The sequence below is a fragment of the Wolffia australiana genome, chromosome 18 (genome assembly GCF_029677425.1).
Source record: "Wolffia australiana isolate 7733 chromosome 18, ASM2967742v1".
Lineage (NCBI taxonomy): Eukaryota > Viridiplantae > Streptophyta > Magnoliopsida > Alismatales > Araceae > Wolffia > Wolffia australiana.
Window position 1 is genome coordinate 4,818,246 of NC_135852.1, and position 22,427 is coordinate 4,840,672.

The 22,427-nt window shown below is 37.9% G+C and overlaps 3 protein-coding genes across 10 annotated transcripts; 1 reads left to right on the forward strand and 2 right to left on the reverse strand.

The window, feature by feature from the left end:
- Positions 1-235: 235 nt before the first annotated feature.
- LOC144715328 (transcription factor MYBS3-like) lies at positions 236-2,945 on the reverse strand. The gene is made up of 2 exons (XM_078590269.1): positions 2,453-2,945; positions 236-929 (listed from the first exon to the last, which is right to left on the reverse strand). Exons 1-2 carry the CDS (start codon positions 2,928-2,930, stop codon positions 406-408), a joined length of 1,002 nt encoding a protein of 333 aa, XP_078446395.1. The 5' UTR covers positions 2,931-2,945; the 3' UTR covers positions 236-405.
- On the forward strand, positions 2,841-7,660 carry LOC144715325 (small G protein family protein / RhoGAP family protein). 6 transcript variants are annotated; one of them, XM_078590262.1, is made up of 10 exons: positions 2,841-3,040; positions 4,240-4,405; positions 4,535-4,803; positions 5,303-5,365; positions 5,457-5,475; positions 5,617-5,871; positions 5,993-6,237; positions 6,975-7,131; positions 7,210-7,374; positions 7,446-7,660. In XM_078590262.1, exons 2-9 carry the CDS (start codon positions 4,345-4,347, stop codon positions 7,347-7,349), a joined length of 1,209 nt encoding a protein of 402 aa, XP_078446388.1. In that variant the 5' UTR covers positions 2,841-3,040; positions 4,240-4,344; the 3' UTR covers positions 7,350-7,374; positions 7,446-7,660. The 6 variants fall into 6 exon arrangements, with proteins under 6 accessions (XP_078446388.1, XP_078446387.1, XP_078446389.1 ...); XM_078590261.1 differs by having other exon boundaries at positions 7,210-7,359; XM_078590263.1 differs by having other exon boundaries at positions 5,617-5,715; positions 5,794-5,871; positions 7,210-7,660.
- On the reverse strand, positions 5,515-12,210 carry LOC144715326 (uncharacterized). Of its 3 annotated transcripts, none has more exons than XM_078590267.1 (4): positions 10,436-12,210; positions 10,232-10,294; positions 7,918-7,965; positions 5,515-5,802 (listed from the first exon to the last, which is right to left on the reverse strand). In XM_078590267.1, exon 1 carries the CDS (start codon positions 12,104-12,106, stop codon positions 11,066-11,068), a length of 1,041 nt encoding a protein of 346 aa, XP_078446393.1. In that variant the 5' UTR covers positions 12,107-12,210; the 3' UTR covers positions 5,515-5,802; positions 7,918-7,965; positions 10,232-10,294; positions 10,436-11,065. The 3 variants fall into 3 exon arrangements, with proteins under 3 accessions (XP_078446393.1, XP_078446392.1, XP_078446394.1); XM_078590266.1 differs by having other exon boundaries at positions 5,515-5,809; XM_078590268.1 differs by having other exon boundaries at positions 5,515-5,809; positions 10,232-10,321.
- Between the last annotated feature and the right edge of the window lie 10,217 nt (positions 12,211-22,427).

Sequence of the window (22,427 nt, forward strand, 5' to 3'; positions counted from 1 at the left end):
GCCCAGTTCGTCATCCGTCACCGGCACCAGCACCGTCACGGGCCCCTAATTTTGCCACCATTACCGTCACGTTGCCGTCACCATGACGTGTGATGTGACAGATGGTGGTTCCCAGAAGGGAGGGTTTCTGACGGGAGGCAGGGCGAGATGAAAACCATTGAGAACAATTGCACACTACAGAAATAGACACAGACACCAGGACCCTGAAGAGAAAAACAGGAGATTCAGAAAGAGATGAAAGAACAAATCACTAAAACCAATAGTAAAAGCATATGAGAAACAAGAGACATGGATGATAGAGGCAGACAAACTAGACCAATAATTTACATCTGGCTGGATTATTATGTGTGGCAGAAGTCAAGCAGGACCCTGCATCAAACATTGAAGAGAGAGAAGAAATAAATGCTAAACGGCGTGGACTTTGACCGGCGGCGGCGGGAAGCCGACGTGGAAGGCGGAGGGGCGGCGGCCAAGCTGAAGGCGGGGCCGCGCCGCCTCGCCCAAGCTCAGCGCCGACATGCCGACCAGCTCTGCCACGTTGATTGGCTGCGTCGAGTGGACCGCCGTCGGCTTGAAGACCACGTGCGGCGGCGGCGGCGGCGGCGGCGGCCCGAACCCGATCCAGACCGGCAAGAGCGGGAGGAAGAAAGGGGGAAGCGGGTCCGGAGGATCCGATACCATGGACCCGTCATCGGGATCCGGTAGAGGGGGGTTATCGGATTCTACGTGGGCCAGGTCGAAGAGGCTGGCCCGTCTGCGCCTTCGGGAAGAGTTGGTCTGGCGGATGAAGTATTTTTGGGCGTGGCTGGCGACTTGCGTTGGCGTGCGCGACACGACGTAGTTTCGGGCTATTCCTCTCCAGTCGCCTTTCCCCAGCTTCTGCAGCCCCACCAAGAACATCCGGTGCTCTTCCTCCGTCCATGGCACTCCTGATTTCCGCAGTTTTTCGTCAGAGATCGTTTCGAAGTTTGAGTTTTTTTAAAGTTTTTAACTTGATCGGACGCCGAAATCGGGAAGAATTGAGAGTTTTATCTTGAGAGAATGGTTTGGATTGGAAGTTGATTGCTTAGAATTGAATCGAAGCGGAGGATAAATCGGGAAGCGTGCGAGTTTATCTTGGGAGAACGGTTCAGATTGGTGGCTGATTACTGGAATTGAATCGAAGCGGAATTTAAATCGGGAAGATTGCGAGTTTAGCTTGAGAGAACAGTTTGGATTGGAAGCTGATTGCTTAGAATTGAATCGAAGAGGAGGGGGATAAATCGGGAAGATTGCGAGTTCATCTTGAGGAAACGGTTCAGATTGGTAGATGATTGCTGGAATTGAATCGAAGCTGAGGAGGATAAATCGGGAAGAGTGCGAATTTATCATGAGAAACTGGTTCTGATTGGATGCTGATTGTTTGGAATTGAATCGAAGCGAAGGGGCGTAAATCGGGAAAAGTGCGAGTTTATCTCGGGAAAACGGTTTGGATTGGATGCTGATTGCTTGAAATTGAATCGAGGCGGAGTGTAAATCGGGAAGTGCGACTGTGCGAGTTTATCTTATGAAGACGGTTAAGAACGGAAGTTGGAGCAGAGTTCTCGGGATTGAATTGACGCGAAGGAGCAGGAATGGGGAAGAGCGCAAGTTGAGAAATTGTGATATTCGGGGTTTGTTCTTGAGAGAACGATCTAGATCAGAAAATGGAACGGAGCCCGGAGGCAATCGCTCATATTGGATGTGATGCGAGGAACCAGAAATCGGGATGAAGAAACGGTAAAGAAATCTGAAAAGATCTAGGTTTTATGATCATCGGGATTTTTTTCTTGAAAAAAAAGCCCTAAAGTTAGAAATTGGAATAGGTTACTAGGAATTGAATCGAAACTAAAAACAAGAAATCGGGAAACGAGTAAGAGTTTATCTGATCTTCTGGATTTCGCTCTCGCGAAAACGATGTACGACGGAAATTGGAAATGATCAAGAGCCCATAAATGCCATTGGAATCGATGTGAAGGACCCAGAATTGTCCAGAGGAAACGGTATAAAAATTTAAAGAAAACGAGCTTATCTGATCTTCAGGCTGGTCTTCTAGAGAAAACGTTACAGAAATAGAGAGACAGCGACCTGATCTGATCCCTCAGGCTGGTACTCTAGAGAAAACGGTTTAACATCAGAAACAGGAACAGATCAGAAGCCGACGACCTCTGGGAATTGAAACGAAGCGAATAACAAGAAATAAGGAAGATTACGAGATTATCCAACCTTCATGATTTTACCCTGAAGAAAACATTCAAGATCAGAAATCCAATCTTCATGACTACGTTCCGAAATCGGAACAAATTAAAACGGAATCGGGTCGGAATCGAAACACCAGAATGCCATCAGATTCGAGCCTCAAAAACAAGAACAGAGGCCAAAAAAGCCCCCCGAAATTAGGGTTCCAAGAGGAGTAACCAACACGAAATCCTACCTCGCTTGCGCACGCGGCAAGAGGACGAGCTACCGCGAGCCAAATCCTCCGACGCGTAGCCATCAGCATCGGGGAGATCGTGGCCATCGGCGAAGTGGCTCAAGCTGCCCATGCTGGCGCTCTTCCGGATCGATCCATCGGTGAGGCGAACGCCGAAGAGCTTCACGCCGCGGCTAGGGCAAGTCCTCGAGTTGTGGCCATTGTTGCCACAGTGCGAGCACTTCCTCGTCATCTTCTTCCTCGCCGAAGTCCGATCTCGATCTTCACGCCATGGCCGGAGCTCCTCCCAAGAACAGAGATTTTTTTTAGAAGGCGAGTGGAGAGGGAGACGCGATGAACTCGGGATAATCCTCCGCCACTCGTCCGGACCCGGCCAACTCGCCGGGTTGACTTTTTCCTGACCACGTGGCGGGGATTTGGGGGGACACGTGGGTGTTGATTTGTAGAATGGATGCTGGGGCCCACCATGTCGGGGCATTTGAACAGCGAGGAGGGGCTGCGGAAAGGGAAGACTTTTTTGTTTTTGTTCCGGAGAAAGCGGCGTTTCTTTTTGACGAAGCCGCCTGGAGCTGATTTTCTCGCGGAGAGGTAATTTTTTTGCCTGATCGATGTGGATTTTCACTCGTCGTGTGCTTTATTGTGTGATCGTTATGGATTTTCACTCGTTTTCTCTGTTTGTGATTGATGTGGATTTTCACTCGTCGTTTTTTTCTGTTTGTGATTGATGTGGAATTTTCGCTCGTCGTTTTTTCTGTTTGTGATTGATGCGGATTTTCACTCGTCGTTTTCTTTTTGTTTGATTGGTGTGAAAATTCACTCGTCGTTTTTTGTGTGTAATCTATGTGTATTTTCACTCGTTATTCTTCTGTATGATTTATTATGTGGATTTTCACTTGTCGTTTTTCTTTTTTGTGTGATCGATGTGGATTTTCACTCTTCGTTTTTTTTTTGTGATCGATGTTGATTTTCACTCTTTATTCTTTTTTATTATTAATTATACGGATTTTCACTCGTTATTCTTTTGTATGATTAATTATATGGATTTTCACTCGTCGTCTTTCTTTTTTATGTGATCGTTGTGGATTTTCACTCGTCTTTGTTCTAGAATGATCGATGTGTGGATTTTCACTCGTCGTTTTTTTCGGAGTGATCGATGTGTGCATTTTCACTCGCCGATTATTTTTGTGATCGATGCGGATTTTTACTCGCCGTTTCTCTTTTGTATGATTAATTATGTAGATTTTCACTGGTCCTCTTTTCTGTTAGATTAATTATGAGGATTTTCGTTCGTCTTTTTCCGTATGATCGTTGTGGATTTTCACTTGTTTTTTTTCGATCGTTTTTGTCAAGATGATTGACGAAGTCTGGGATGTATTTTTTGTTCGATTCCTCTTCGTGGCCTTTCGAATTCACGAAGCGCATAGGATGAAAGAGAGGAACTCCCGTCAGTATTTATGGATGTTTTTCTTCGCCGACTACTTAATTTCCTGGGGTCCCGTTCTTTCGGGCTATTTGAGCTAGAACTTTTCTTTTTGAGCTCGAGAGGAACTGGGAACAATTAAATGATGATCTGGAATCTTTTCTCAGCTTTTGAACAAATTCTTGTTTTCGTACTCTCATTTCCTCACCGTAAACCGTGGTCTTTGCCCTTAATCTCTGGTTTCGAACTCCGCAACCTCATCCTTTAAGATTCGAATTTTAATGGGATCTTTCGTGGATGCCAAGTTTTTACCAGTATTTACAGTGGTTAACATTTTTTTACTGGCTCACTTTAACGCTCTATTCAGGAACTTTCAATCCGCATGTGATTTGCTAAAATAGAAACAAGGAGTTTGATAAGGTCATTATATCAAGACATCTGTTCATCTTTCCTTCAACCCTGCGTCATTGAAATGCATTCCTCAGTCTCCCCTCGCTGGCGCCAGAAAGCAAATGGCTTCTTTACTTCTTCAGGTAGCATCAAGCAAAGAATTTGAACTCATGATGTTAGATTCAAGCGCTTACCAACTGTGTTAAAAGCTATACACTTAACATCTACATAGATGAAATCCTTCAATGATTTCTTTCTTATGCATCTTCCAGGGGTCAAGCTCAAGCAAGCGAGCCAATCTGCTGGAACTTTTGCCAAAGACGCTGGTGAAAGTGTGGCTGAAGCGGCAGAACGGGTTGGGTCAATTGTGAAAGGCCGATGGGCTCTTTTACAGGAGAATAAACAACGTCTTTCATCTCCCTCCAGAGAGACTTTGCAGGAGCAAATTCTTTCTGCTGCTACGGTGACCACCTCTTTGTTGAAGAAGGGAATTGCGGAGACAAAGGATGTGGTTGCCATGGGAAAGGTGAAAGTAGAAGAGGTACACCCCGAACATTTAAACTTTCATAATTATATGATTCGATCACCCTCACGGACATCGTCTTCAGTCTAGCCCATGATGGGCATTTGGTCATTTCACTTATCTTGTAAGTTCCCTGAAATAAATGTAGCCTACCCTTTGGGATGACAAAGTTGGCTAATTTCTCTCAAATGAATCATTTCAACATTGTCGTCATCACTGTCTCATCATATGCCTTGTACCAAAAAACGGAAGAACAAGATTTGGGGATGATGATGAAGATGATGATTCAGTTAACACATACAACCTGCAGAACCCTCCTCTACCCCTCTCAGAAAATCCCTTTGTCCATAAGAACCTTGATGTTATCACATATATTAAGGTTTCTATCACAGGCATCATGAGATTATCTTCTGCCTCTAGTTAACGTCATAAGGATTAGTTTCTTCAGAAAAAAACATCATAAAGTTAGAATTCATTCCAGGGTTGTTTTTAATCCAAATATTGAATTTTTTTTCAGGCAGCAAAAATAACGTCTGACAAGAGCAAGACCTTGTTGAGCAACATTGAACGTTGGCAAAAGGTGAGTCTTCTTAATACTCAATCTGCGTGCGGTTTCCCCTAAGCTGTTAGTTTTCGTGTTCTTATGTTTTATTCTCAAATTTTTTTGACAGGGGGTTGCTAGTACAGATGGTCAGCCATTGATTATATTCAGCATTTTAAGATCTTACATACTCTTTTCATGATTTTTGTTATTTCTCAACGTTTTTGAAGAGTGCATAAAAATGATAATAAAATAACAAAGCATTATGACTGATTTAAAAAATCTACCAGTTTTTGGTGTCCCCATCGAGGTCGTTTTACAGAGGCAGCATTCTGACCGTCCGATTCCTCAGATTCTGGTGCGATGTGCTGATTATCTGGTCTTATCAGGTATAATGTGCGATGTGCTGATCATCTCAAATATCATGCCTTCAGATGCCGAAATCTTAAGGACATGCTTTTTCTCAGGCCTCCACACTGAAAACTTGTTCAAACAAGAGGGGAACAGAAAAGCCGTTAGACAGCTAATTTCACTGTACAACCAAGGCAAGAATATCCATTTATCTAATAAATATATTGCAAGGGGTCTCTTCACCCCTTTTATATTTCAAAAAAAAAAAAAATTGCAAGAAGTTTCATATTTTAATTTTTTTTTGTGTTTTCCCAGATTCGAATGCCACCCTTCCAGAAGGTTCTAAACCATTGGATGTGGCTTCGTTGATAAAGTGCTATCTTTCTAGTCTTCCGGAGCCCCTCACTACTTTCGAGATGTACCATGATATAAGAGAAGCCCGCAGCAACATCAACGATGTCAGAAATTTACTGAGCAAGCTACCAAACGTGAACTACTCTACCTTGGAATATATCACGGCCTTGCTCCTACGTGTGAGCCAAAAATCCTCTCTGAACAAGGTACCAAGGCCCATTGAATTTCATTTATATTTCATTTTAATTTCTTAACAAATAATCGATTCAAATAAAATATGGAAATTTGATTTATATTACCAAAAAAAGCGACTTAGTTTCTTCTGCTTGGAAATTAAGACCTTTTTTAGTTATAAAATATAGCAATTTTAAAGTTCCTTAAGTACTCTCTCAACAAGCAAACCAACTTTTGGGTATAAATCATCGTGAAATATAATGAAATTCCGGATGACTCCTGGTTAACAATTTGTACCAATTCTTGGCAACTAAAATGTGAAAAAAATCGAGGACAACAAACACGAATGGCAACCATCTATTTTTCATTGTCCATAAGTTTCTATTAGACATGGTTGTTCTGTTCTGTTCGTTTGAAACGAACAAAAAATTTGCCCAAAAGAACCGCACAGGGCCTTTTTCTTTCTTCTGTTCTTTTTTATTTTCAAAAACGAACAAAATTCGGACATTCGAACAAAATTAGAACAAAATTCGCACATAGGAAACAAAAGAACCGCACACGGGTCTGTGCAATGTTCTGTTCGAATTCATTTTTGTTCTGTTTGGAGAACCGAACAGAAGGAACAATTCGCACCAATTCACACAAAAAGAACCGAACGACCAGTTCTCGTTATATCAGAGACCACCCATGTTTTAGTATCAATCTCGTTATATCAGATATGATTTTTCCTTCTGAGGTTAGATGACTTAGCACAATCTGATTGGCACAGATGGACTCGTGCAGCCTTGCTGTTGAGCTGGCACCACTGATGATTTGGCAGCGGGGGGATTCCAAGTCGGATTTCCACGGCCACCTCAGTTACATCTCGAGTGGCCCGTCCAAGACCGTTGACCTTGTCGAGTCAACCCATGCTGCTGCCAACACTGGTGAGACCTCGGGCTCTACTTTGACTTTCACTGGATCTGATATGATGATCTCTGAGTTTGACTTTTTGCCTAATTTAGATGAGGCAGCTGACGTGTCCACGCTCATCCCCCTGGATGACGGTGCCACCCCGGATTATGGAGTCATCGAGGTTGTCCAGTGCCTCATTGACCACCACAACGCAATCTTTACCGACGCCAACGAGACTGTCTGGAGATAACTTTTCCTGGGTTGACTTCATTAGGGTTAACTTAATCATGCCCAGTCCAGTTTATCTGTAAATTTTCAACCCTGACATGTTTTCTTTCCCTTGCAGACATTAGAGCATATTAAGTTCTGGCCCAACAGAGGTTGGCTTTTGCTGACCCTGAATAAAAAGAAAGGTATTTTTTCCTCCAAAAATGTCCCCCATGTTATTGTATAATTAGAAGCACTGACATGAACTTTCCTCTCAGAAACTAGAAATATGGAAATTTATATATCCTTCCGTAAATATAAAAAATGACATACATTCTTCGTTGTGCATAAAAACTTGCATCTCCATTCTTTTCTCTCTCTGAAATGTTGCGAGAGAGAGAGAGAGAGATCCCAGTTCTCCCTCTCTTTCTCTCTCTCTCTCTCTCTCCAGTAAAAGAGAGAGAGAGAGAGAGAAAGAGAGGGAGAACTGGGATCTCTCTCTCTCTCGCCCTCTTCAGGAGAGAGACGCCTTGCCGGGTAGCGGGGTTAGAGAGAGAGAGAAATAATGGGGTGATGGGAGGGGAGGTGAGATGATGGGACGACTTGAGTACCTTTCCCAGCATCCAATCGGCAGAGTCGAAGAAGGCGCGCTCATGGTCCTGCAATTGCCGGTCGCACGTTATTGATGTGGATCACAAAACTACTAAGAAATATAACAGTAGTGTAGTCACTTTAATATTTAGATAAAGATACTGTCAGGCTGCTCTTGCTGAAATCATTACTCTTCATTCTCACAAGCTCTCGCAATTGTGCTCCCTAGACCATAGGTAGGGACAATAAATCCGAGAAGAGAGAGAGAGAGAGGTCTGAAGTATGATCAAGTTAAAATGGATATTATTTTTGCCAAGAGGGTGTTGGATAGAAAGAGAAAGGGAGAGTGCTGAAACATAAAAAAAGAAAAAATTCGAATTGGTTTTGGACAGAGATTGCAACCATAAGAGAAAGCAAAAGAGAACCCTGAACTATGAATATGAAAAACAATTTAAAAAATGAATATCTTGATGGGCAAGCGGAACAGCATGAATATGAGAGCTCAGGGGATGAAAAATTAAAAAGGTGGAGATATTTTTTTGGTAATAAAGAGACAATGTAGGAGGAAAAGAGATATCATAGGGATGTGAACACAAAAAATGGAGATTAATACTGGCCAGGTTTGTTAAACAAGTGAGAAAGAGCTCTAAAATCAGAAAATTAAAATAAAAAAATCAGCTTCTTGTGCAAGAGAGGGATCCTGGGCCACGAACAAGAGATGCTGGTTATTAGTGGCCACAGAGAGAGATAATGCGGAAAAAAGAGCTCTAGATTTGAACAACACAGCAATGAAGATATTATTGGCCTCAGAGAAAGAGAGAGAGAAGTTCCAGACTATTAACAAGAAAGAAGTGAGATCCTGAGAGTTCTGGACTATGAAAAATAAGTTTACGGAGATCATATTAAGGACCTAGTAAAACTTTCACAGATCAGAATCAAAATAACCAATATGCCAGAAGAAGAAAGTGATTGTTTGGGGGCGAAGGATATAAATAAAGATCAGCTCTCCCCTTAGGGGAGAAATGATTGGCATAGTGAGTCTGATAAGAACATGAGAGTTCTTATCGGGGAGAGGATGCCGAAATGATCATCATCTTGCCCCTACTTGCCATATCGTCTCCGACAATAACATCCTCCTTAAAGATGAAAATTAACGCACTTGCTATCAGCTATAGCTTTTAGCACATTTGGTATGCGCTTGAATCCAACACACATCGATCATTTTCTCTCATGTAACTCTCTTTCACTCTTTCTTCTCACATCTCAGTGGGGAATTGCATCACCCTCAGTGTCTCTAGCTCCCCTCACCTCCATTCCACTCTCATCTCCCTCTCCTATCGATCTGCAATGTGTCCCACCCGTATAGTTCCGGATCGTCCCGGACGTGTACGATGGACGGGACAGGACGAATTTCATCCCGTCTGATGTCCGGATTCAGTGTAGGGATGGAGGACGGGACGAATTTTTGTCCGATGGGACGAAAACCGTCCCGTCCAGTCCTCCCGTGATGAATTTTCGTTCCCTCCAGGGAAAAAACCGTCCCCTCCCTCGTCCTGGACAAAAAAACCATTTGATATTTTTAATATAATAAATATAGATTTTTCTAAGTTTTTTAGGGAAATATGGAGGAGAGAGAATCCAAATGGACATATGTACAATTTTTTATGAGCGGCGTCAGCAAAAAAATAGAGGGACTTTGATGCAAATTGTCATTGCGAGGCCACGTGGCTACATCTCAACCATCCATCATCCGAGACCTTCGGACGGACGGTTTTTTCATCCCACGGGACAAAAATCGTCCCCTACGGTGGTCACCGGGACGAATTTTCGTCCCAAATTTCATTCATACCCTTGGACGGGACGATTTTTTCGTCCCGGAATGGAAAAATCGTCCCGTCCACATCCCTGAACTATACCCACACGTTTCAGTGGTGGAATTTTATAATTCAATTGTGAACTGGACGGTTTGTACAAGCCGGACAAAAAGAAGCATCAATATAAACATGTTTAGCATTTCAACTGGGACCAAATAAAATTATGTTGGTTTCTAGCGTATAATACAGATTTAGTGAAAAAAATGATGACAGAAATGCAGAAAAACAACATCACTAGAAGTATCTGTAAAAAACTATTAACAACGTTTCAAAATTTGCGCGGTATAAACTAAAGGACAATAGATTGATCCATTTTTTACCATGGAAACCAACTTTCACTAAAACTAAATTAAAAGAATAATAAAAATTTTAAAAAGATGATCACTCTCGGAGTAAATTCAATGACTCAATGAAATAACTTTGTTCTCGGTACTTCAGACGCCGAGTAAAATTTCCATACCTTTGAGATCAGCGGCGGCCTTTAGGGCTGCAATCCCCCATACTTCTTTTTTATTACCTTTTCCTGAAGAAGGGCAGACGCCAACTTCAGCTAAAATGAAGACCGCAGAAAATGCGGATTGAGTATTTCACCGAAGGCAATATAATCTAGATTATATAAGTTTAAAGGAAAAAAACTCTCCAATTACATATTAACTAAGGCTACCTCATCTTCAAATGAAGGCATTGAATCGACTTGATTCCGATCCACAATGCACTCCGGATCGTCGCCATTAGAAACCTTCGAGCCAACCATACTGTACAAAGATGAGTCTAAAGCACAGAAGATGGAAGAAATAGTAGACTGCGCTGGGATCAAGAGTGAGAGAGATCGAGTTTCTGACAGGTGTCGTCTTCTGATTGGTTCCTGCTTTCGGCAATGATATGGGCGGCTACTAGACTGTCAGAGATAATGGGCCATCTAGAATTTAAATAGGGCCCATGATTAATAAATTAGAAGTCAGGACAAAATCTTAGCTGATGTTGAAATGTCGGGACAGATGCTGAACCAGATCTCGAAACCCATACTAGGGTTTGATGGTCCGGCCCGTACTTTTAACAAGGACCTAAACCTTACCTAAGGATCGGTCTGGTTTGGGTCCCCATCCAGTCATGTTGACTAGTCAAAGTCGAAGAACAAAAAGTCAAGATAAAAAGATATGACCTTCTCATCAAATGGAAAATTTAATGCAAAGTCACTCATAAAGCCTATCTTGAAAAATAAAAAGAAGAATAACATAAAAAGAGGAAAACTAAAGAAGATTGAAAGAAGAATTATTAAACAATAAAAGAAGTTTTAAAGAAGAAGAGAGGAAGATAAAATGGAAGAAGGTAAAGAAACAAAATGAGAAATAAGGAAATCAGGAGAAAGAGGAAGAACGAAGAAGGTAACAAAGAAGATAAAGTAAAAGAAGACTAGAAAAGGAGAATACTCAGAGAGTGGGAGAGAGAGAGAACGCGATAGAGAAGAGAGCGTGCAAGAGAGAAGGGAGTGTGCGCAAGAGAGAGAGAAAGTGAGAGAGAGAGAGAGAGAGAAAGAACAGTAGAGAGAGAAGAGAGTGTGTGAGAGAGAGAATGGAAGAGAGAGAAGAACGTGAGAGAGAGAGTGTGTGAGAGAGAGAACGGGAGGAGAGGAGAGCTGGTGGAGAGAGAGAGAAGAGAGTGTGCGAAATAGCGAGAACGGGAGAGAGAGAGCGTGCGAGAGTGGGAGAACAGGAGATAGAGAAGAGAGCGTGCGAGAGAGCGAGAGTGGGAGATAGAGAAGAGAGCATACGAGAGAACTAGATGGGAGATAGACAAGAGAGTGTGCGAGAGAGCGAGAACAAGAGATAGAGAAGAGAACATGCAAGAGAGAGAGAAAGAGAATGGGAGAGAGAGAAGAGAGCGTGGAAGAGAGAGAGAGAGAGAGAAGAGGAAAGAGAGAGAGAGACTGTTGAAAATGGTGCTCGACACACGACGAGAAGGAAATACACTTGAGAAAGAGAGAAAAATGATCGAGAGACACGATGAACAGAAGACAATCAACGTAGAAGAGAGAGTGAGAGAGAGAGAGAATGGGAGAGAGAGATGAGAGCGTGCGAGAGAGAGAGAGAGAGAGAGTGAGTGAGAGAGAACGGGAGAGAGAGACGAGAGCGTGAGAGAGAAAGCGAGAGAGGGAGGGAGAGAGAAAGCGAGGGAGCAAGACCAAGCAGAGGCGGGGGAAGCGCGATCGGTGGGGAGGCGGAGCGCGACCGGAGAACGGGGGAGAGGAGACATCAACCAGGGGAAGGGGGAAGCGGGGACCAAAAAATATATTTTTTATTAAATATTTAATCCAGTCCGGGTCCGGTTTGACCATTGGACCAGATCTGGCCTGACCAAACAGTCCACCCTAAAATGGTGGACCGGCCGTCCCAGTTCGGTCCAGTCTGACCGGTCCCCAGTCCAAAATGTCAAAGCCTACCTGCCTGGACCGATGTCGTCACATCAGATGATAATATTGAACATTACAATGCATGTGTGAGGTGTAAAGTTTGAACCATGTGAAGTCTGTTGTCTTCATATGAGGAAGTCCTGATATCAATTAGCATTTATGAACTAATGTAACCTCGTTTACTGAGGGTTAAGTTGGCATAATACTCTTCGAACATTCATTAAAACACATACTTGGGCATTTTACTAAAATGAAGTACACCTTACTTTACAGATGCAGAATCTAGGCTCCTGATGAATCAAAACCAGTCAGTCCACTAAGCATTAGAAAATCAGGATTATTTTTCTTTTGACTTTTTGTTGTTGTTTCATTACAATGCTCTTATATATAATATTAATCAATAAGATAATTGTAAAAAATATATAAAATGAGGATATTTGGAATATTTTGACAGGTTTAAGAATATGTAGGTTATCTGACTCCATGATGTACAAAATAATTCTCCAGTCTGACAGATTTAAAAATTATTTCTCACTTGAAGATAAGTCAGAGCACATAGATTCTACAAATCTTTCACAAAATTTATTCAGAGGATATATATATATATAATTAAAGGTGAATTTCTAAAAATTTAAATCAACTATCGGAACGATGATGCGATCTTGTGATATGGGAGCATATTTTCTACAAAATATTTGAAATAACTGATGAACTAATATTAATCGTAAAAAATAGATGTATGAAATATTTGTAACAAATTTATGTAATAGAAAACTTATTTTGTAGATAAACGGTAAAGTAATATCGCCACTGACAAGGATAGATTAATTTAGAAGGGTTCTATAAATGCAGCACAAATCAACCTTGTCTTGCATGAATTGTAGTCAATGAGGTGTTATCAATTCTAAATTGATTAACGATATTTTTCAAAGATATTCTGATTTTGTTGATTTTTGGGTATTTTAAGGAATATTTATTTTCAGAAAGAATTTATTTTTGTGACTCGGAATATATTTTGTAACATTATATCCACGAAGATATTAATTTTCTCAGCCAAAATTTATATTTTATATATTTTTATGACTTATATTTTATTCAATAGTTGATGCTCTTACATTCCTGTTCTGCCATGTATTGCTATTTAATTCTATTGAATTGTGACAAATCACAATTTTCAGTAATTATTAGCACAGATAATCATAAAAAAAAAGTTTCATTCTGGCATCACAATTCACCATGTGGCTAATGATTGAAGTGACACATTTTTCAATTTCAATCTAAAAGGGTGTTGTGGACCAATAGAAGAAATACAGGAATAAAATTACAATACATGCATGTGGGGAGATAGAGAAATTTTTATTTTTTTATGATTTATTCAAAGTAGAAAATTCAAAACAGACAGCGCAATGACGTGGCACTTTTTAATTGGCGGTAAAAGGAAAAAACATGTTGATGTGGTGATGCATTCTTGTAGTCATGTCACACAATGATTGTGATTTATTGTCTTTAGACAGGAATGATATGTGAGAGTGTGTTATTGAGGAAATTAAAAAGATGTTGACATGAGGTCTGGTGACGCCTTGCCACGTTACAAGAGAATCAATTAAATAACATAGTTTTTCTTATTTTTCCATGTTGGACATGTGTCACTTTAGAAGTTGCTGCTTTCAGAAGATGAGGAGAATGCACCAATCATTAAAAAGTTAAATTAGAGGGATTAAAAAACCATTATTGAAAAATGATAAAATGACAGCGCCAGTAACAAGGATAGAGAATATGTATTGAAATGAATGACTAGTATTGCTCCAACATCAGAGTTTCATATTTAAAGATTGAGCTGAAATTTAGAGGATAACTTAGTGATTATCTCCAGTTTCCATCCATACCCTTTGAAGTATGGTATATTTTTAAAAATCATGATTAAATGTGCCTCTTACATTTTGTGCATTTTTTAGTTTTTGAGATCCATCAAGGTCGTTCTTGGTTTCCTAGGTGGTTGAGAATAGGTAACATAAATGTAGGGGATGTTACCTGAACTCACCAAATGTCATGATATTGGGAGAACGTAAAGATCTGTGGTTTGTATCACCACCTTACAGTATTTCTTTCATCATCATCATTATTTATTTTACAAGATCTATGGTAAAGATTTGTATATCTTCTTCTCTCATTATCATCATTTTTCCCTCCTCATTCTTTCTTACTCTTATCACTATCTTTTATCTCTAACAATTTATATAGATCATATTCATATTATCACCTCCTAGCCTCTTATTTTCCTTGTCTCTCTATCCTGTATTTATACGTATATCTCCTCATCTTATTAATCACTATTTAAGACAAAATTATATCATTAATAATCATTCCTTGTCGAGACAATATTTCCTCATCATTAGCTAGATTTTTCATGTGAGTGCATCTTAATTACTGTTCGCTTTAACTATATCATTCCATTGGACATTTATAACACTTGAATTGCATTGTCTAATCATTCACTTATCCACCAATCCCCCAATCAGAAATCCATCGTCATATCCACACATTCATTTCACATAGATTATATAAATTTATATTTATTTATCCACCTTCTCGTCCTCTCATCATTCCTACATTCACATCATCATCCATTACTAGACCTCTGCATAAAAATCGATCTATATATATCATTTTCCATGCGAATATTTTTATTTTCTATAATTATTATAAATATTCACCTTCTTATCTTAGTATTTCTCACATCTCTCTATCTTTCACATTATCAAATGTCAAATATCATATCCTTATAAATATTTAGACTATCTTTATTTCCTAAAGTGTGATCTCTATGGATATGGCTGATAAACTCAAACTGGTAATTTTGAGTTTAATCACTAAAAATATAGAGATACTTGAATGTCTCCTTTTATAGGCCAATTGAAAGAAAATGATTTAAGATCTATTAAGTTTTCTTGTTTTTCATCATTGATTGAAGTTAAAAAGTAAAAGAGAAGGGGAGGGACTCTCCTGCTGTCGCAAACCGCCTTGATACCGGCAGAATGGAAGGATCTATGGTGAGTCTTCTTGAACTTATTTTTTGTCTTATTCTCAACATCATCCACACCCTTCCACATATATCCATCACACACATTTATTCTCCATATCCATCCACACCCATGACATCCATCTAATACGTAACATCCGTACACATCATCCATCAATATATAATTTATCCACCATCATCAATATGTCACCCTATTCGTTATTAATAAAACATATTTTCTTATCCCTAATTACCACATAAAAAACATCAACTTCATATTATATGTGCCCTATGGAGACGACCCTTGCTCATCACTAAGTAGTCAAAATCTTTTATGAGAAAAGGTTTATAAATAATTATTTATTAACTCAAATATCAATGATATTTACACCCTAAATTTGAGTTCATCAGACACATGAAATACTATGTAGAAAGACGAGGAAAATGTGAGGTGAGGAGGTAATAGTTATGACTATTTTTATGATAGTTATAGTCGATATGAGATATTTATGTGAAAGATATTGAGTTAATTTTTATGATATTATTTAGTTGATTAAATGCGTCATTTTGAGTATCCTGATTGCTTGGATTTTTCTTAAGAATGTTGAGGTATCTTGGTTGGTTATTTAGGAAAAGTAGAGAATACAGCATGAAGAGTATAATCAATTTTGAGAAGGTAATTAAAAGTTTATTTTTGGATTCTTAGACCATTTGATTCATATTTGAAATGGTTGTTTAAAAAATGTGTAAAAACGTTTTTTCCCTTTTCCATGAGCTGAATAGTTAAGTATGAGATAAGGCCCATTCAGAAATAAAAAATAAATACATACAAATTATGGCATTCTTTCTCTCTAGAAATTTTCATTATTCATCTCTTGTGTTCTCTCTCTCTCTCAATCGTGCTGTGTTCTCTATCTTCCTCCAATGATCTTAGGGCCCTCTTATTCTGTATGCTTTCTGAATGACACATCTCTCTCAATGGTGTTGCATTTTCTCTCCCTCACTCACTCTGAAGTTTGGGCGTTCTCTCTAGTTCTCACAATCTGATTCTCTTCCTGACCATCTGATATTCTTTCTCTCATGACCCGGAAATCTGTCACTCTCCCATTTTTCTCTCAAAATCTTACTCTATTCTCTTTGACAATAAGAGCCTGATTCACTCTAAGAGTGGATATTCTTTCCGCTCTTTCACTGTCTTGCACTCTGCATCTAGTTCTTGCTATTGCTCTATGGTTTTGATACAATATCTCTCTCTCGTGAGCTGGGAAAAATGGAAAAGAAAAGTTCCAGAAAAGGGCATACCATTCCTGCTACCTAGATTCCAAGAGAGGCTATGATTTCCTCACCCTGCATTCTCTCAAGAGGCTATGATTGTTTCTCCTTGATATGTGATTTTTTTCTCAGTTATTGCTTCAAAGATCATTGTGTGCATTGTTACATGGAAATCATTTTCTGTGATCTTTCTCTGCATTACTAACTCTGGTTTTCGCTCTTTGTGTATTATTATTTCTTTCTTTATCTTTCATAAAATTTCAGAACCATGTTCTGGTTGTGATTTTTTTTTGCTAATTTAACAATTAGTATGTTGCTACACTGAAAATACTCCATTGATACAACCTTACCCTTCCAATTATTCAAAGTCTCATGGATCATCAATCTTATACTTATTTATTTCTGCAATATATAATAGCAATTAGCTGAAAGATCTTCTCTGCAAAATCTATACATCAGGAGACATTTAACCCTTTTATGAAATATTCTTCCGTAGTAAAGAGTAACTTGTTTTGAAACTTTGTACAGCTGTGAATGGTAAGTTTCTTACTGAAACATCCAACTGTGATAAACTTTTGCCATTAGAGAACATTGCCATTAGAGTAACTTGCCATTAGATTAGATCACATCGAATCTCTCTGAAATTTTTCACAGCAGATAACGTTGCATTTTCTCATTCTGTAATTTTCTACAATACTAAATCTCCAAACTAAAATTTCTATGAAACTTTATACTATTGAGATTCTTTATTCACTCTCTAAAGACTCTACAGCTCCATTTACTAGTTTCTTGCAGATATTTATATTTTTGATAAATTTAATTTTATGCAGCCAATATAGAATAGTGAATATTGAATAACTCTATGAAACTTTATACAGAAGTGAATATCAAATAACTTTCTGAAAATTAAAAAAAACGGTGATATTTTATGAAAATTTGTATGGTGGTGAGCTGAACTATTTTTCTGAAGATTTTATAAAATTTTTATTCAAATTTATATGTCAGTAAACATTGACCATATTACTGAAACTTTATCTACAACATTGACTCAAATATTTTACTCAAATTGAATTATCATATTTTGACAGAAATGTTTTGAAACAACAAACAATAAAACTAGAATAGCTGTAGCAAGGGGACTAGAATACTAACATTTCAGGTTGGAGCACCGAGGTTGGGAAGACTTTTCTAGGAGAGTCTCAGATGAAGCTTGGAGACATAGGATCTTGAGAGACCTGTTAACATAATGAGCAAGAAAGGAGCAGTTAAAGGTGCTCGTGAAGAACATTCAAAAGGAAGATTTTAAGATGCCTGAATCCTATGGATCATTATATTTTGTTGAGAGACAAGGGTACGAAGAGTTCATATTGAGTTTTTAACTAAGATAATCTATTGCTTTTTGGTTAAAGATTTTCCAGTCTTAGAGAAAATTTTCAGATGGATTATGTAACCATGTAGGTTGGTTCCCAAAGCAGGGTAAAAAGTTGTATCAAAGGGAGAGGGGTAATGAGTGTAAATCTTAGTGAGAAAATCCCTTATTAAGTGATATTTTACAATTCAACCCCCTCCCCCTTGTTACAACAGATATTATAAGAATGAGTGAGAAAGAGGGGAATGACAATAACAATATAATAATGTAAGTAGAAATACAGAGATTTGATGAAATAATGATTCATGTAAGTGGGATGACGAAGACACGGTGACATAAAAGGAGTAAGATATGATAGAAAGGTGCAAAGACATGATGTGGGGGTACGATGTGATGACGAGATGGATATAACCTAACATTAATGATGAAAAGAACCAATGTAAGACGAGGAGGCTTAACATATAGTATTATGTCCTGCTAGGATCATGAAAAAAATTTTGGGCAAGTAAACTACCCCTCTTCTCTGTAGCCTCTTCTTAAACACCCAAAATACCAGGAATGAGCTTAATGAATCTCAAAAACTCACTCTATTTCAGTCGATCCACAAATATAGGAAGCAAATTTAAGGATGATTTAAACAAATATATATCCCTTAATATATAGATCAGAGGGATGAAAGGAACAAGAGGATAAAGACCAAGTTATCCTCAATTTAGCTCAATTGGCCTTTTGTATCATTACATAAAAAGCTGTAAAGTTGAAGAAATCGTGGTTGTCAGTTTGATTAAGTTTTCTCTCTCTCTTTGTTACTGGCATTTTTGTTTCATTGTTTTCCATTGATGACTTTAGCATCCTGATTAATTCCCACTTTACTCATTGGTGCATCATCCCCATCTTTAGACAATGCAAAATCCGAAAGCGCCACATGTCCAACATGGAAAAATAAGAATAGATAATTTTTTGATTAATTAATCATATCTTATATTAAATGACACACCGAGTGCCAAATCAAAACATTTTTTCCTAATGTTAAATAACACTCTGACACATGTCATTCACATCAGAGAAGACAAAAAATGCTTCAATCATTGTATGACATGGTAATTTTTTCCTATGGCCTCAGATCAACCAATTTTCTCTATTTCTCACAAATCAGATATCCCACATGATCGTGTTGCCTTTTTTACTCTTCAATTTTTAAAAACACATCCAAATAATGGTTTTTTCTTGATCTCTGCATATGCTATTATTATAATTTTAATTCCTTATTTTCTACATTGGTCCATAGTGCCGTCCAATCATTAGACATTGTGGCATCATGATTTGCATACCATAATGACACCTTTTACAATCACGATCGAATTAAATGATGACATGTGTCAAGCCAGGAAAATAAGTTAAAAAATATTAAATAAATCCTAAGTCATGAGTTATAAAAAATATTCTGACTTGGGAAATTATTGATCTATTTAATAATATAATGCTAAAAATCCCTAAAAATAAACATAAATTCCACAGAATCTGAATACCACTTTAAAATGTGTTTAATTATTTTAGGTTTGATAACACACATATATAAATATGTTGATGCATCAAAACATGTAAATTTCATTGTAGTAACCAATAATTTACATGTTGTCAACGTTCCTTATCCTTCTGTTCATTCATAATTAGAAAGCCAATGTAATCTTAAAATATTTTTATTAAATTCAACTTTTCTTAGTAGTCAATAATCACCCTAAATTTGATTTTATTACCTATAATATGAGGATAGTTGGGCTTGATGGAATGAAATAGCCTACAAACTAATTCCATGTTTTATTTTATTCAAATACATTAATATAAGTCATTTATATTATAGTTTACATGTTGGTATTTAAAATGAATTCCAAGGCTATGTTTAATGGTGAGTAAACCATGATGAGATCATAATATTATGATGACAAATCATATTTTAACATGTATACTGAAATATAATTTTCACAAAGAACATTAAGGTCTCTAGACTATAATCATGTTCATAAAATGATATCGACCCACAAATTTATAATCTCTACTCATGTTTATATAATGAAGATGATTGATCTTAATACCATTTGTGTGGAGACACAAAGGAGAGATATGGGGTCCTCTTTAAGGAAACGTTCAGATACTGATCTTTAAGTGGTCCTTCAGACACCAAGAGCATGGATGCTTGTGTTTGGAATAAATCTTTGCATCCCCAATAATGGTATAAATATTATCGTCTCATATGCAACAACATGTCTGCAGATGTGATGAAGATTTCAGAATACTGTGCCCAAGATGGGCTTATATCCATTTGTATGATAGAAGACTGTCTCAAGGAAGACGGTGTGATAAAGTTCTTGGCCAAGGTAGTGGAAATATTGAGTATTCTTCTTGTAATTTCCATACACATCTTTCCCAACAAGGACGACCAATTAGGGTTTTATAATTTACCATACCTTGAGTAATTGTGGCATGAATGAGGGATTATACGTACCCACAGATGGAAATATATGTGGTTAAAAACTCAATAACACATTATATTCATCATTCAACATATTCATTGAATGTGCAGTTGATGCTTACAACGAAGTCCATGAATAAAATCTATGAGTAGGTGAATTATCATGATATCATAATTCAAATATCAATTATTCTTTGACCATGAGTTACAAATATTTTTATTTAAAATATGTTTGAAAAACAAATCCAAATATATGGATATAATAACACCAATTCTACTCATACGATGAGTATGGCCAATCTCTTAGCTATTAGTGTGGAGACATAATGACATATAATGGATGATCTTTGGAAATAAATATCATTGAATTTATTAGTGCTAATATTTGAAGAGTTTTATACATCAATGTTAATCTGGTTGGTTCATGACACAATTGGGAAAGTGGTCCTTAGACTTGGATGATTATATTTTAACTACGACCTACATATTTACTATCTAATAATTTGCATTGTCTTAGTTCAGATGTAGTTGCAAGTTCAGAAAATTGATTGAGTGGTCAAGATGGGATCACCCTCCATTAGCATATGTAGAGACAAGTCAAAGAAGGCAATCCAATGAAGTCCTTGGCCAATGATTTCTCAATGCATTAGTACCAAATGGGATGAATGATTGGGATTTGTCAACTGATATTACCCTAAGTTATCGAAAGAATACGAAGAAGATGATGGACTAAATCGACACAATAACTGATGATAGAGTTGACAAAAATTCTCTGACCACCAAGTGTAGCTTATAGTTATTAGTTTGGTGAATAAAAGTTATTAGGCCATTAGAGTTATTAACTAGACCAATACTTGGGCCTATAGGGTGATAGATAAATGGTCAATTAAATGTCAAAAGGTATGATTAAATTTTAAGAGTTTGTAAAAAATCTTTTTAAAGAATAAATAGGGGACAATCATGAATAAAAGTCACCTAGGCGAGAGTTCTTCAAGTTCCCATCATTCGTATACTTTATCGTCTGGGTTACCCTCCCCATTCAGTGCACTCATCTTGGAAAAAATACCGATGTTGGGGCTCATTGAGATGAAGAGGATATTAGGTGGCACACTTGAAATGCTCAACAAAACTCACATGAGTAAGAAAAAAAATCACTGATTCGATCCATGCAAAGGTGATTTGATCATTGGGTTTTCAATAATTTTATCTTCTATGGCCTGGATCACCTTTGGATCACATGAATCAGGGCCTTATAATTGAATACATGGTATCTCATAACATGAAGGTTACAACAATAAATTGATTAACCCGTTGTGTCTCCTGAAATACAACCTATTGGTTGGGTTAAATCAATCCAATATTATTAATTTATACGTTCAATGTAATTTACTAGTTGGGTGAACTAATAACAATTTATTGAGATCATGAAGTCACTAACTAGACAAGGTCCTAGATGGTCACATGCATAAGGCTCATTACATGTTGGGGGATATACTTAAAGTGCAAGGGTCTGTGCAAAAGTCCCCTAGTGTTTTGGTTTTCAGCTTTTAAGCGTCCCTTTTGATTAATAGTTGTTCTTCTGAAAAATATCATCCCGGACATCAATTGTGTCTAAACCCAACGAGTAACAGGTAAGTAAGAGCATGATATGCAACTTACCAACACCACTTTTCTAATTTCTGATGTTTTAGACATCTTAATAAGAGAATCACTATAGCAAAAATCTTCGATGGGTTTACTAGAGACCTTAAATTTTTTGGGACTGACACAATATGTGTTATAAAAGTTTATAAAGATTATAGTCTCTACCTCCCACAGAAAATTTCATGTGAAAATTATCCATCTATGGAAAGTTATGGAGGACCATCACACCAGCCAGGCCAGGGGATGCCAACAACCTCACCGTGCAGCTCAAGCTGACATCTGTGACCTCAGCTTCAAATACTCGGCATAGCAAATGCCTGTGAGCTATGAATTTTATTTTCGTGTATTTTAATTTTTCCTAAACGATTTGGATGGGCTGCTGTGTTTGGGCGTTGTTTGTTGTTATTATTATTTTATTTTTTTCTTGATGTACGTTTAAGGGGAAACCTCATCACGAGATGGTTTTTTCCTA

What these genes read in the sequence shown, in the direction of transcription:
- LOC144715328 (XM_078590269.1), bottom strand. Translation starts at nt 2,930, where the DNA reads ATGCCCCGACATGGTGGGCCCCAGCATCCATTCTACAAATCAACACCC. An exon ending in TTGCCGCGTGCGCAAGCGAG is followed by an intron (nt 930 to 2,452) that starts GTAGGATTTCGT and finishes TGCGGAAATCAG; the next exon opens with GAGTGCCATGGACGGAGGAA.
- LOC144715325 (XM_078590260.1), top strand. Translation starts at nt 4,345, where the DNA reads ATGCATTCCTCAGTCTCCCCTCGCTGGCGCCAGAAAGCAAATGGCTTC. An exon ending in TGGCTTCTTTACTTCTTCAG is followed by an intron (nt 4,406 to 4,534) that starts GTAGCATCAAGC and finishes TGCATCTTCCAG; the next exon opens with GGGTCAAGCTCAAGCAAGCG. An exon ending in AAAAATCCTCTCTGAACAAG is followed by an intron (nt 6,238 to 6,974) that starts GTACCAAGGCCC and finishes TGATTGGCACAG; the next exon opens with ATGGACTCGTGCAGCCTTGC.
- LOC144715326 (XM_078590267.1), bottom strand. Translation starts at nt 12,106, where the DNA reads ATGGTCAAACCGGACCCGGACTGGATTAAATATTTAATAAAAAATATA.